This window comes from Anas acuta, chromosome 2 (genome assembly GCF_963932015.1).
Source record: "Anas acuta chromosome 2, bAnaAcu1.1, whole genome shotgun sequence".
Lineage (NCBI taxonomy): Eukaryota > Metazoa > Chordata > Aves > Anseriformes > Anatidae > Anas > Anas acuta.
The window spans coordinates 105,060,611-105,075,625 of NC_088980.1; the positions used below are offsets into that span (position 1 = coordinate 105,060,611).

General features: G+C 38.6%; 1 protein-coding gene across 1 annotated transcript in view; it reads right to left on the reverse strand.

Moving 5' to 3' along the window:
• Window positions 1–15,015, reverse strand: part of YES1 (YES proto-oncogene 1, Src family tyrosine kinase) — a 50,811-nt gene that overhangs the window by 15,319 nt on the left and 20,477 nt on the right. Inside the window, exon 2 of the mRNA XM_068671494.1 lies at window positions 3,631–3,903. Within this exon, the coding sequence (XP_068527595.1) occupies window positions 3,631–3,895 (265 nt within the window). The 5' untranslated portion in view covers window positions 3,896–3,903. The remainder of the gene's footprint in view (window positions 1–3,630; window positions 3,904–15,015) is intronic.

Here is a 15,015-nt window from a genome sequence, read left to right on the forward strand (position 1 = left end):
TCAGGCTGGGGGTTAGGGAAAGGGTCTGCACCCAGAGGGAGGTCAGGCACTGGGACAGGCTCCCCAGGGCAGCAGTCACGGCACTGAGCCTGCCGGAGTTCAAGAAGCATTTGGACAACCCATCCAGTTGGGTTTTGAGTATCTCCACAGTAGGAGACTCTATAGCCTCTCTGGGCAAAGTAAGTAAGTATTTTCTCATACTCAGATGGAACTACCTAGGTTTTAGTTTGTGCCCATTGCCTCTAGTACTGTTGCTGGGCACCACTGAAAAGGAGTCTGGCCCCATCTTCTTAACGCCCTCTCCTCCAGATATTTATATACGTTGATAAAACCCTCTCTCCAGGCAATTCTTCTTTTCTCCAGGCAAAACCAGCCCAGCTGTCTCAGCTTCTACTTGTATGGAAGGTGCTCTAGTCACTTAATCATCTTCACAGCACTTCTCTGGACTCGCTCCAGTAGCTCCATGTCCCTCTTGTACTGGGGAGCCCAGAACTGGACCCAGCACTCCAGGTGTGGCCTCACCAGGGCTGAGTAGAGGGGGAAGATCACCTCCCTTGACCTGCTTGGCCACAAGGGTACAGTGCTGGCTCATGGTTAACCTGCTATCCACCAGGAACCTCTGGTCTCCCTCTGTAGAGCTGCTTTCCAGCAGGTCAGCACCCAGACTGTAGTGGTGCTTGTGGTTATTCCTCCCTAGGTGCAAGGCCCTGCGCTTGCCTTTATTGAATTTCATGAGGTTCCCCACCGCCTAACTCTCCAGCCTCTCCAGGTCTCTCTGAATGACCACTAAGCACTATGGTGGATCAGCCACTCCTCCCAGTTTTGTATCATCAGCAAACTTGCTGAAGGTGCACACTCTACTCCATCATCCAGGTCCACTGATGAATAAACTGAACAAGACTGTGCACAATACTAACCGCTGGGGGACACCGCTAGCAAAAAGCCTCCAACTAGATGCTGTACCACTGAGCACAACCCTCTGAGCTCTGCCATCCAGCCAGTTCACAATCCACCTCACCGTCCACTCACCTAACCTACTCTTCCTGAGCTTGCCTATGAAGATGTTATGGGAGACAGCATTCAAAACCCTGTATCAGAGTAATGAAACAGTGTATTCAAGTGTAAACAACGCAATAAGAAAATTATCATTATTTGTGAGCTCAATTATTTGTAAGAAAGAACTGAAAAAGCTTATGTACAATCCTTGTAAAGTTTTGCTTTCAACACTTCAGCTATCATAAAACCTCTTTATTTTCACTCACAAGTGTAATTTACTCCACAGCAAAGAAAAATAAAGTGCTTCAGGCAAACAGCATCGACACAGAATATTTTAAACAAATACAGCCCAAATGATTTTTAAGTCTCTTGCAGATGTTTTCTTTGTGAATTACGAGTTGTTCAAGATATGTGGGATCAAAACTTTTCCCTTAAAGAGAATCCTCTCATTAGTGCCAACTTTTCATCCTCTAATCTAGGACTGGTTTTGGAGAAGACTTTACTTTCTTATTCAGCATAAGGACTAGAGAGCCCTACTGCATACATAGCTGCACAGAAGGCAAGAATGACAGTCAATTATTCTGCTGTGATTTTCAGAAATGTTCTGTGAATTCATAGTGTCCGATGACTGAGAATGTGTAGTACAGGAGCAGTGCAACTAACATTTCTTCTCCTTTTCTGCTCTAGAAGAATAAAGAATGCTCAACTCTTTTTCAGCCTCACTACCAGCTATGATGACAACCGTATCGTCCTTTTATCAGACATCACTGATGGACTGGATAAGTACTACTGACACTTATGCCCTGTCTGACAAGCCCATCTATTCTCCTCTCTTGCAAAACAAAGGGCTCCAGAATGTGATCTAGTGTTTTATTTGTGACAAAGACTGGAAGCTTACAGCCAGATGAAGTTTGTCATTTAATCCATTCACAAACATACCTAGTTTTGATTGATTTGAAAATCAGAAGTGGATCTATCAAACAACTGCTGATCCAATTTTTATTTAAAAAATAAATAAAAAAGGAGAGAATGTGTATTTGAGGACAGACTGGTTTAGCAAAACAAGATGGAATAATTAAGTACGAAGTATCATTTTACTTGATCATAAAATGATTGCGGCATTCACCCAAATCAACTTGCCTGCAAATAACTGAATGCACACTAATGAGATTCAAGCCTATCTTTTCATGAGAAGTCCCTTCTGTTGACTCTGATCCAAGATATAACATGCTTAAGTACTAACAGGAACAGAGACAGGCAAGAGATCAGCCCTGCTGGTCTAGGCAGAAAAAGATTTATGGTATCCGGGGGGGCTACATTCCTGATGTCTGGTAATGCCCAGGAGTGCCTGCATGCACTGCAGGAGATTCCCACGTGAAAGAACCAGATCTAGCAAGAAGTAATACACAGGGGTTTCTTGGAGGATATGAAGATTTCTGTAAGCATGCTAAATAAAAATAAAGGCTGCCATTATTTCAGTTTTACACGTGTTCATCCAAAAAGGATTCAGAGCAGGCTCAAAAACTTTGAGACATGATAGATATTCTTTTTTTTTTTTTTTAAAAAGAATTCCCAAATAGGGAATATGACATAATCATTACTTGACAATTCATATTTTATTTTCCTGAATTTCTTAATGTCAAGGCCACAGTGGATTTTCATGAATTTCAAATTTTTTGTGCTTAGAAGTTTTTAGATGCTACTGCAGCAAACATTTTAATGTTACTGCAGCAAAGATTTTACCACTATAACTGTGCTAACAACAGAATTTTGTAGGAACACTAGAAATAGACTAATAAAGAACTATTCACCATATTTTGTGAAGTGTCTGCATAAAGTTTCTTCCCTCTCTCTCAAGTAAAAAGTAAATGACCGTTCCCTCTCAAAAATATCCATCAAAACTAAGTGAACTACTGAGATTACCCATGAGCACAAAAATAGTGTTTTTTAATGAAGTTTTATGATTTTGATATCAAGTGTATATTGCTTTTAAATGCTGTATCTTTAGAGACTTTGTGTCAGCCAAGGTCTCCACACCTTGTAAATTCTACCTTCTATATATCCAAATTTGCTTTTAATATGACCATCAACAATGAGAATTCTACTCTTTTGTTTTACATTGCCCATATATTTAATAACTTTATAAAAAAACAGATTTCACGCCACCTCAATGTAAATAACTTAAAGGTAATCAAAAGATCTGAAAAACAGTTTAAATCAAAGTATCAGCTTCCTAAATTTTAGATGCTTTACATTTTGCCTCTCTCTCCAAAAGTTTAAAGCCATTATTGCATGTGCATCCCTTCAAGAGCTTAAGAATTTCTAAAACATTTTTATCGTCTACTCCTATTACTGCTTTTAATGTGTCAAATATCTCTGTGCTGTGGTTCTAAAAAAAAACCCCAAAGCCAAAAAAAAAAACAACCACCAAGTCCCAGTTACTGGTGTGTATGGGCTGAATTATTATTTGAGCAGTAAAGATACTGAAAATCAAAAATCTCTAAAAGGCAACTGATTTAAAATTTGAAATTTATTTCTGTGTGGCAAAGGGTAGTAGAATTTATTTATTTTTTACTACGACTGTGCAGCTTACATATAAATAGCAACACAAATAGAATTTTTTGTAATACTCACCTGTTAAAGTACTAGGATATGGACTTGGCACAGCTGAAAACGAAGATGATGCTCCTCCAAAGGGTGTCATTCCTGAGGGCCCTCCAAAAGGAGTCATGGAATGACTGTTAAAATTAACTGCTGATCCCTTTATTGCCGGCGACTGTGTTGCTTGGCTGGAGTCTGACCCGTAATGGCTGACGTGGGAACTAACAGGTTCTGGAGTGTTATCAGTCCTGTATTTCATGGCCGGACCTTTATCTTCCTTGCTTTTAATGCACCCCATGATTGCTTCTGTGAGAACAAGAGGAAAAAATTAGTTCTAGATTTCACATCTTTTGCTAGTTAATACAGAAGACTCCCCCAAAGTTACTGAAAATGTCGATTTATTGATGTTTACAAAAATGTTGATTTATTGATGTTTACAAAAAACAAACAAACAAAAGAATCCCTTCAGCAACTTCTACTACGTGCAGGTTATAAACGCCAATATTAACACACTCTGGAACAAGATCTAAGCCATTCCTGGACTAGAGGGGACACAATCATTTCCCCCTACCACAACACAATCATTTCCCCCTACCACAACACATAAAAACATGACATTTGAATTATTCTTCACCCCAGATCCTTGCTGGACTGTACAAGGCAAACAAACAAAAACCCAACAAAAACAGGCAGCCGGACAGAGGAGGAAAAGTCACCAAAGACTTCTACAGCAGAAACCTGGGGAAGACCAGGAATTCTGAGCAGAGGTGACAAGTACAGGGCGATGTAAGCCATGATACAAGGAAAACAAGTGGGGCACCCCTGTTCTCTTTTTTAAGCACTTGTGCAATAAGGTCCAGAGCTGCTGATGGCATAACCACTGAGGATATCTTTAAAGAGGTAAAGAAGTTTCCATCCATTTCCAGCCCCTTGAATACAACTCACAAATAAACCCATAATATCCATTGCCACGGGATAGGATTAAGCTCAGTGCTGAAGCTGAATTAAAAAAAAAAATTACAAGAGTAATTAGAATATCCGTGGTAGCTTAGAAACTGATCTGCACCCTGGCAGGTGACAATTTATGGCCCTGGCAGCCCAGGATGGCCACAAATTTCCATTAGAGGCAGACTGTGCCAGAGCTGCTTACTGCAGGGACACCTCTTACCTGATGACAGTCATCAGAGACGAGACATGTCAGAAACAATTAAAATTACCATGTCGTAAGAAGTCACCACCTGTCATTTATCAGGTGGTGACAACTGATAGCGGGCAAGTTATAGCTTCCCCAGCTGGGAAACAAATCAGAGAGATTTGGAGAGGAGCCTGTTTTAGATGCAAGGCTAGTCTGACATGAAAATTTCTGTGTTCTTGGGGAAAAAAACACACCAAAAGCACTAAACCTCCCTACTTTAACCTCAAACATAGAAAATTCTAAAAAAAATAGGAAATTAATTCTCTAACAAATCAATTAAAAAAAAATACATCAATCTGAAAGCACTAAAAATATTTCTTCCAATAATTGCAACAGCAGTTTCATGGATTCTTTAACTAGGAGTTCGGAAAACTGTTTCCCATTGTATATCTAATTAATTTTCCCTTTCAATTCTCCTTTACCTTATTGACTATTAGATACTTAAATCTAGAACAAAGTAAATCTTCCTAAGCAAATACTGCCTTAATATAGACACAAAGAGAAAACTTAGTTTTCCAATCTAAAAGTTTTCTCATTTCCTCTGTGTAACTACTACAATATTAAAAATGCTGCAATTTCCTCAAGAACCTTCAACCAAAGTTCTTGGAAAAAAGAACATCCATAGCTACTGAAACACCACATAAAATTTTAAACTAAGAGTATTCATCTGACATTTCAGCCCCTAACACTAACGTGTTACAGAGAACTACTACTGCAGAAACAAGAAGCAACAAAGTCAAATAACTGCATTTTTACAGATCTCATCTAAGGGTTTTATGTGGAATAATGAATCATCACAAAAGCAAACCTTTTTTTTTTTTTTTTTTCCTACTTCTGCTATTATTATTGCCAACCTATTCTATTAACATTTGGGCACAATTAATAACTCACATACATACATAAAGAATGTAACATGTCTAAATACCTTCAGAATGAAGCATTATAATAGAAAAGCTAGTTAGCAATTCATGATGTAAGTGGATCAAACACACAAAACACATCCTTTTCATTTCTCTACCTCTGTAAAATAGACACTGTAGTTTGAAGCACATCTTTTTTGGTTGTTTGGCTGCTGCCTATGAATTCTTGTCTCACTTTCTTTGATTCTCCTTAAATAACTGCAATCAAAGTTTTCTGTAAACAGGGAATACAAGTCCAAACACCTTTGTGAGAACGTGTTTGGAAATCGCACCGATTCCCTACCTTTGGTTAAAAAAAAAATTAAACATCATGCATGATTAAAAAGTAGTTATGTTAATAAGTAAATTAAAAGGTAAAGGTAGGAACATTCGTACATGTTCATCACAAATATTTTTCCTCCAATATTTCTGGCATTTGGTTAACTTGTAACAGGCTGATAAGACTTCCAGATTTAGAAAAAAAAAAAAAAAGAGAGAAAAAAAGATAGAAGCAAGTTCACAAGACTGGTGGATTCTGCCCACACTAAGTGACAGTAGCATTGCATGCTTCAATTATAACTAATATCACCCATATGTGCTCATGTCCTTCGGTGGTGGTTAGCAGTAAAAAGTTACCATTGGTGTACTTCAAAGCAATGAAAAGCCCTTACCGAAGACCTGAATTCATTCTAGAGAAATGTCTCTTTCTCTTGCTTTTTCCCTCCCCACCCATTTCACTGCTCAGGTGATCTTCAGTCAGGGGTAAAAGGGATTAACAACAGAGATTCAATCAGCACTTCAAAGAGACTGACATTCAGAAATAGGCAAACAAATATGTAATCATTCTTCTATTTTTATAATTGCATACCCACAAAACAAAATCACAGAAGCAAAATAATTTGTTTTTGAAAGCCAAAAACATAGGTGGAAAAAATTCTGTAAAATGCTGCATATGAATTTATGAGGAGAAAAGACAGGGATGATGGCATAAAGGGTGAGTAGTAGGGAAGAGACTGCCCACACAATGGAAGGAAAAAAAAAGCCTTATTACTGTTTAGCCTTGCAATATATACTGGATAATAATAATAATAAAAAAAAAAACTAAGCAGCTGGTAGTGTTTTTGTTTCTTCTGGTACTGCATTTGTTATTAAAAATTTATGTAACTGGAATAACTTACAACAATTTTCATTACTCTTTGACCAGAAACAAAACACTAAGAAATATGTTTCTGCCGTAATATTCATGGCTCTTTCTGAAGCACCAAATTCTTTTTTGGAAACAGAAATATAAGAAGTTCCTGTTGGCTCTGCTGCAGTCAGTCCGTCTATTCAAAGAAATGCTGATCCAAGGTAACTAATCCATAAGCCACAGATCCATTCCCATTAGTTAAACCCTTATTGTAGATCAGACAGAGTAACTTCAGTGGCTTTTTCTTTCTTTGAACAAATACTTTCCAGTGTGCCAATGTGTTTGGTAGGTGGGTTAGGAGTCGGGTTGCTAGAGGACTAGCAGGAGAGCACAGTCTGAAAGGCCTGGAGTGAAACCACAGATGTCTTGTCCCGCTATCTAGATGGAAACAATCCTGCATTAGAATGCTTTCAAGAAGCAGAAGCTAAAATGATTACTGGAAGGATGGATGAAGGTTAGCAGGATGCCCACAAAAATCAATAGAATGAGTATATGCCAGAAAGTAGTCGTCATCAAATGCGACTTTAGTGACATCTAATTTGACTTGGGATTTTAGAAGAAGTCATACAAAGGGCAGAAGTTCATTGCCTTTCAATACTCTACAAATACCTCAATAACAAAGGCATCTTAACAAGCCCTCTGTCAAACAGAGAGCTCCAAGAAAGTCAATTCTGCCCCCTTATCTTCCTGAGTATTTTACAGCAGAGTGCTAGATCACAAGGAAAACACTGTTTAAAAAATCAAAAGGTATGGCTAGTAAAGCCTTTGTGTTTTGTGCTTTCATTTCAGAAGGATGACCTACCAGCCCCTCAAAAAAGTTTTTCCTCAAGAGCTGTCATACCCTCAGGTACTGACAAACCATTTCCTTAGGGAATCTGCAGCCTTGATGTCCATCCAGCCCAGAGGTGGGTGCCACAAGGGAATCCACCCATTCATTAAATGCACCTTTGTTCCTTCCTGTTGAGAGTTACTGACGTTATTTATTCACTGGTTCATCAGGATTCAAGGTTTCTTGGGAGTGCTTCAAGAAAGGTCTTCTGCTGGCATGAAAGAACATTAGGTGGATAAACCAACAGTGCAACAGCTAGCATTCCCAGAGCGAAGCACTCTGCAAATAACCTCAAAACTGTGTATTATTTCCACTTCCTTCAAACTCTACCCATCGGCAACAAGATTTTGAGGCCATTTCTGAAATCCTGAAGACCAAAAGCTGGGAGAGCCTCATGTTTGTTCTGCTTGCTGTCACTGATTTAATAACAAAACCTAATCACTATGAAAAAAAAATCAAGAAAAGTAAGGATTTTCCTCTAGGGGCCAAACTGAAGGTATTCTGCTCTCTCACTTTTGTTACGAACCATCACTTCCAGTCCTCTGGAGACTTCATCACTACCTAAGGTAGCAAATGGCAGCCACACAAGGAGGCTCTAACACGTTGCAAAGGGAAAGATGCTCTAGGGAGTTGTTCTCTATTCAGCCTCTTCACTAAATCAGGTACTAGAACCATACAGGGAATAAATGCAAGAGGTAGGGAAAAAAGAAAAATCAGTAAGAGGGACGGTGGAAAGTAACGCTTCTTTTCCCCACTCCTTTCAATTACTGAAAATGCCCACATTGAGAAAAGAGCACCTAAATCCTTTTTCACTATAAAGAGGAGTCATTACAAGAACTCTGGGGAAGTCAAATCTCTTTCAAGAAGAATACAGCAAAACTGTAAGTATCTTTATTTCTAAAAAATAAAAACAAAAACTCTATGCTACATAATATAAAAAAGAATTTCATTTGAGATTCACAAATTGCCAATACAATGACCAAAAAAGTAAAGATTCCCACTGCTACTCTACTTTCGTTTCTCAGTATTAACAACAAAAATAGCTTCTATCGATAAAAGTAGCATCTTCAGTTCTCAAATGTGAAAAATGTCCTCCACAAAAAAGTCCTCTTAAGTTTTAAATAGAGCCATGATCTGAAGTTATTAAAGTTTCATGCAGTAACGAAGACAGGATATTCTGCAGAAAGTACACTAATGGATCCATTAGCTAACAGCTGACTATTTGCTTAAACAAGTGCAGAGCTGACTCCGTATGTCACCGGAGACATGCAACCTCTGCTGGCTTTTTGTGCACCAGGCAAACAATGTGGAGCATTCACCAAACAGGTGGTGTCAGATGGCAGCCATGTAAAACTCATTTATTAGGAGTGACACAGACTGAATAAAATGAAAATAATCAGAAAAGAGGCTAGTAACCCTTTTGGCCAATGCTATTGCATTCAACTAACTCCATTTTAAAATTCACTGCTTTGATATGAAAATATTATTTTTATAACTTTTTTTTTTTTAAACACAAAGCAATCCACTATGTAGGTAAAGAAGAAATACACGAAAGAACGACCAAAACTAGCTTGTGTTCTTTGCACAGTATACACAGTTTTCATTCTGAAATTATGTACTTTTTTACCATGCGATAGTTTATCTTCTCTAAGCTGTCGTAACTTGCAAAGTTTCCTTATTTCACTACGAACAACCCATGACATTTCAAAGAATGATGTTCCACGGGATACAGTTTTATAATTAGCAGTAACATTAGCATAATGACACCTCAGACAGTCTGTATGATTATGCATTTAAAGTGCCACTGACATGACCTTGTAGTTAATGATCTAATACGGAGCGAAAAGTGAAGATAAAGGAAGAAGCATAAAACAAGACATTGAAGCAAGGACTTAGGCTATTACAATTTCAATGTTTACCATTCATCTGAGCATAAGTCTCTCCAGAAAAATAACTATAAACCAGCACTATTAGATCTTAGGTTGCTCATACATTAAAATATTCATTTAAATAAATCTCGTCCTTTACCACTAACTAGAAACCTTTGATCCTAATGTTCCTACAGACCAAATCCTGCTTTCAGTATGACTGCAAAAACATATTCAAGGAGAAATTATGAGGCTCCTGTGGCAATGCTTTTGATTTCATAGAAGCAGAACAAACTCCAGCTTGGTTGCTGAAAAGGCTATGGCTAAGAGAACTAGCATAGCAAGCAGAGGACACTGCACAAAGAGAAAAAAAATAGTACAGAATTCCTTTTATAACTGGAAATTTTGTGTATTTCAGAGAATTAAAAGCTGTTGCAAGTTTTACATATTTCTGTTCCATCTCCTACTTCTTCCAGAAATCAGATTAAAAAAATTACATTAAATTAATGACATTGAGTGTGGCTGGAGGAACTAGCTGGCAAGATCATTACAGCTGTGCTCTGAAGGAACACCAGATCTCAAAATACTGCCTGAAAATCCAATATAAGCAGGGATTGCATGAGAAAGAATTAAGTCCTTCAACCTTTCCCATTCTCTAATGATTTCTTAGCATTTTGGCATGGAAGATGAGTCTGATGATATGTGCTTCTTCTAAGGCTTGACTGGGTTACATATTTTAGACATACAGTCTACGAAGGAGAACGAGGATTTCCAGACCTCCAGTTTGAATTGTCTCAGACAAAGGCTTCTCTCCAGAAGAAACACCTACTGTTGATGGAACTAACAGGTAGGAGGAGACGGAGCTGCTCCAGAGGGCAGCACTACCCTCATCCCAATCCACACCAGGCCCTATCATCCAGCTGCAAGGCTCTATCGGACATCAGGTTACAGAGATAAAGGAACAAATAACTGCTGCAACAAAAACATTTAGTGACCAGAATGGAAATAAGGATTATCAGTGTGGTCATATCAAGGAAAATATGAGAATTCACAGTTTTCCCTCTCAGTCACACTCTTGTTCTTTCTGGACAAAATATGTAGGATCTCCTCCCACTCCTTATGTACTTGGACAGTTCAAGCTGTCGACGTGGTCTTTCATTTTAAAGACAGGCAAAAGTTTCGGGGGCATATAGGAGAAAATGATTGTGTCATGGATGACACATGGCCTCCTCTGCAAAATATATGCTCATAAAACTGTTTATAATCACAGTTTTGCCTACACTATCTGAGATAACGTAGGTTTGCTTTGACTACATATTACATGACAACATATTATATGACAACATAGCTTCTCAATACTCTCTGCAGCTTTTCAGTACTTAAAGGGGGATTATAAAAAAGATTGTGAATGACTTTTTTGCTCAGGCAGTCAATGACAGGACAAGGGGGAATGGTTTTAAACTAAAGAGGGGAGATTTAGATTAGAGGTTAGGAGAAATTCTTTACTCAGAGGGTGGCGAGGCACTGGCACAGGCTGCCCAGAGAAGCTGTGGATGCCCCATCCCTGGAGGTGCTCAAGGCCAGGCTGGATGGGGCTTTGGGCAGCCTGGTCTGGTGAGAGGTGTCCCTGTCCTTGGCAAGGGGGCTGGAACTGGGTGATCTTTAAGGCTCCTTCCAACCCAAGCTGTTCTATGATTCTGTGATAGCAAATAAAAGTGTTTTTTCCAACCAGAGTAATGCATGCTCAGGAAAGACAGACTGGAGGTGGAAGACAGCAAGCCTACTGTAATTTTAATGACTTTTCCAACAAAAGATGACCTAACTTAATATCCTGTCTTCAATACTGGCCTTTGCCTCCAACTAAGAGCTCCTCATTCACCATATGGCCTGGGCACAGCCTCTGACAACCAAGTAGGCTGTCTTTTTGTAGGAAGAATGACCAGCAGTGGATGTCTTGGAAGAAGAGAGGAGAAGGATAAGCACAGGCTGAAACGTCCTCAGTCTTCACTGATCCACTCAGGAATTCCAGTCAGATGGAGATGAGCAACTTTACTAGACTGGAAAAGTCCTGCAGGTACGAACCAGCTAAGGGATTTAAACCAATGCATGTTATGTTCATGAAACACATGGATAAGATTTCAAACTCCACTTCATCTGAAAGCTGCCCACCTTGTGTGAAAGGTAACATAACACAAGAAAGAAAGCAGGTGCTGGGAGGAACACCAAACAACAAAACAGCACCACAAACCCACCCATACTAGGCAGAGCCTAGCCAGACTGAGCCAGAAGGAACTGCTTTCATAGCACAGCAAAGACAAAATCGTCAAATTTTAATGTTTAAGCTCATTAAAAAAAATAATAAAACTACAAATTGCTATGCAGAACTTTTATTTTAAGAAAGTTTATGTTTTCGGGATCTGCTCTGAATTTTCAGTGGAGTCAGCAAAGTGTTTGTATCCAGAAAGAGTAGAAAATAATTTGCTTTTTTATACATCCAACAAAGACCTGCCAACAATCCTAAGGCAGATGATGCAAAAATGGATACACAACACTGAGATTAATTTTCTTTATTCCAGAGGTCAAGATCACAAGGGAGAGATTAACTGAAATATCAGAACTGCAAAAGCAATTTTATGTGCTGAAATATATAATGTATATACATGAAGCTATTTTTAAATTTGGAGTTATAATGTCAAGCCATACAATTCGAAGCCTTTACCACACCAAGAAATTTTCTCTGACAACAGACAATACCACAGACAAAACAGCCAATATATTGTCTAGACAGCATTATTGCTGCTCCATTGTCTTGAGCATTTAAGCTCACAGTCAATAAATAAATTCAAGCAGAAAAGGACAATTTAGTGCAACAGCTATTTATACTCACTAATTTGTAAATAATTAGAATTATCTTGAAAACTCAAAGCCTGAAATATTCAAGAAGTCTCTCCAAAAGAATGTTTCAGATGACAGCAAGATGCATGTCATAACTTGTCAAGCTGTCTAGTCTATTTCAGACAGGATTTAGGAACTTATTTATAAACAGAAAGATTTTGTTTTCATTGAATCCTATTCAGAAATGAACAAAGTATGCCTGGTATCACACAATACTTTTAGAGATACCATTTCCAACTATTCTATTTAAGTATATTACTTCAGAAAAAGATGCCTCCGGAAGTAATTTTAAAAGCACATTTTATATATTGTTTACTAAAATAATTGTGCTGGTTTTAGCAAGATGCATACAGCTTTCCAAGGGAAGTCTGTGTTAGACAAAAATTGAAGTGAAATTTCTGCAGTAGAAGAACAATTTGCAGCTTTTTTGTTCTGAAAAATTCTGTGAAAATTTAAGGAGTCATTTTTTAAAAAGTTCAATTACGAACTACATGCAAAAAATAGGCTACAAGAAGTGCAAGCTCACAGAAGTACAGAATGGACTTACAGATAAAGTGACAATTACATGTTAAGATGAGAAAAAAGAGGAATTTAGTAATAGCAACACTCCAGCTGCTACTTCATTTACTCACCGTTAGTCAACTAAATACTAAAGAAAGGAACTTTCATACTAAAGAAAGGAACTTTCTTTAGTATTTCACAGCAACTTAGAAAGTGAACCCTCCAAAAAAAGATGTTATAATAAATGGTTGTTACATCCACCCAATGTATAACACAGGAACAGTGCTAGGGACTCTGATGGAACTTAGTTAATTTGGTGTGTGTTTGACACAACAGTTACTTTACATTTGCACATACCTGCTTTGCAGAGTTGAGTTTTTACAGCTACTGTTTGCCGAATGTCACTCTAAGCTGAAAGCACATTCCCCCTTATTCTAAAGCTATTTTATCCTCACTAACGTAATTGACATGATTAGCATGTTAACAAAAATCAGTAATTAAAGTATTTAAATCCAATTACTGATAAAACGTTACAGCTCATTTATTCAAAGACCATAGACCCAGATCTCCTTCAGCAATTAGTTCTTTGCTGAACAACAGGAATTTCAGGAAGCCAGCTGGAAAACATCACCCTTTTGACTAAAACAAAAAGTAAAAGTATGCATAAACAATTACAACCAGACATGTACGCTCTTCTTCGTGATTCAATAGCTTGTGTTCCCCTTTGCATATAAAAAAAAAAACAAGTGAAGAGTACAATTATATTGTAAAGAAATTCAAAACTAAACAAAAATAATGTAAGATGACACCTGCTAAATAATAGTCTTATTAAAAGGGAAGAGCTGGATGATGTTTTAACTAAACAAGAATTATAACCCTAATAGCTATCATTACGGCTGTTATGTTACTTTCTATAGTGACAGATCTAATAGCTGTCATAGGAAAGAAGACCAGAAGAAATTATCTTAATTAGCTAGTCAGGCATCTTGCACAATAGAGGCCATAGGGCTGCGCTAAATTCATTTCTCTTTTTCTGTGTTTTTCGAAGTACACACACGCTCAAATTCATTCCATTTCAATATGTCCTGTTAGGAGAAATCCACCCACACTGGGCAAGTACCATGTTTTAAACACGGTAACCTCTAGAATACATGCCCTGTATCACACTTATGCCACCTTTGCCTGAGAGCCCCACCAGCACCAAGCCCCCGTTCCCTCTGCACGCAGGCTCCTGGGCACCCTGCCCAGGGGACTTCCAGAGGGCCCTTCCTACCTCAGCCACATCATTCTCTGGGCATTTCAGGACTCTCACCCTTCCCTCTGGTAAGTGTGATGCATTTCACTCAAACGCAGTCCTGTGAGTGGCTTTCCAGACAATCTCATCTTCTCCAAGCCCCCTCAGTTTTTTTCAGTGTTTTCCTTTAGCAGGGATCTCCAGGCACAGATACAGCATCCCAGGTAAGGAATATTCTTCCTCATCGTTCTTTGAGATTGTAGTATTTATTTCAGCTGTAGCCACTGTCTTACGATTCTCAGGGATTTTTTAGCGAACAGAAACTCCCTCATCTTGAAAGCAGAGCCCTCATCCTTCTGGCTACACGTATATTACATGTTGCTGTACAAAGCAGCCCCAGACTCTCATCTAATCCAGATTATTCTAATCATGGAGCTGTAAGGCAGAAATGGAAAAAGAAAAAAAAATTATAATTCATCTGCAATCAGAGACAACTGGACATGGTAAGAGCAGAGTCTCACCGCTACCCTGCCTAGGGCTTCTTGCACATGGCCCCAGTACTGCACAGTCCCATTCATAACCTGCCCTACAAGCACTTGGCACTGCTTTGCAACAAGCATGGAGCTCAGCCATACAGTTCTCTGGTTCCTAAATTCCACAGTACACACACTGCAGAAAGCATCTGCTTTGTCTTGGGAGCCAGGAAAGCATTCACTTTCCTTTTGTCCTGGGAGGCTAAACTGGATTATTTGCACACCACATCACTTGTCCCAGCCCCGGGTTGGCTCCTGCAAAGTAGGAGTATCCT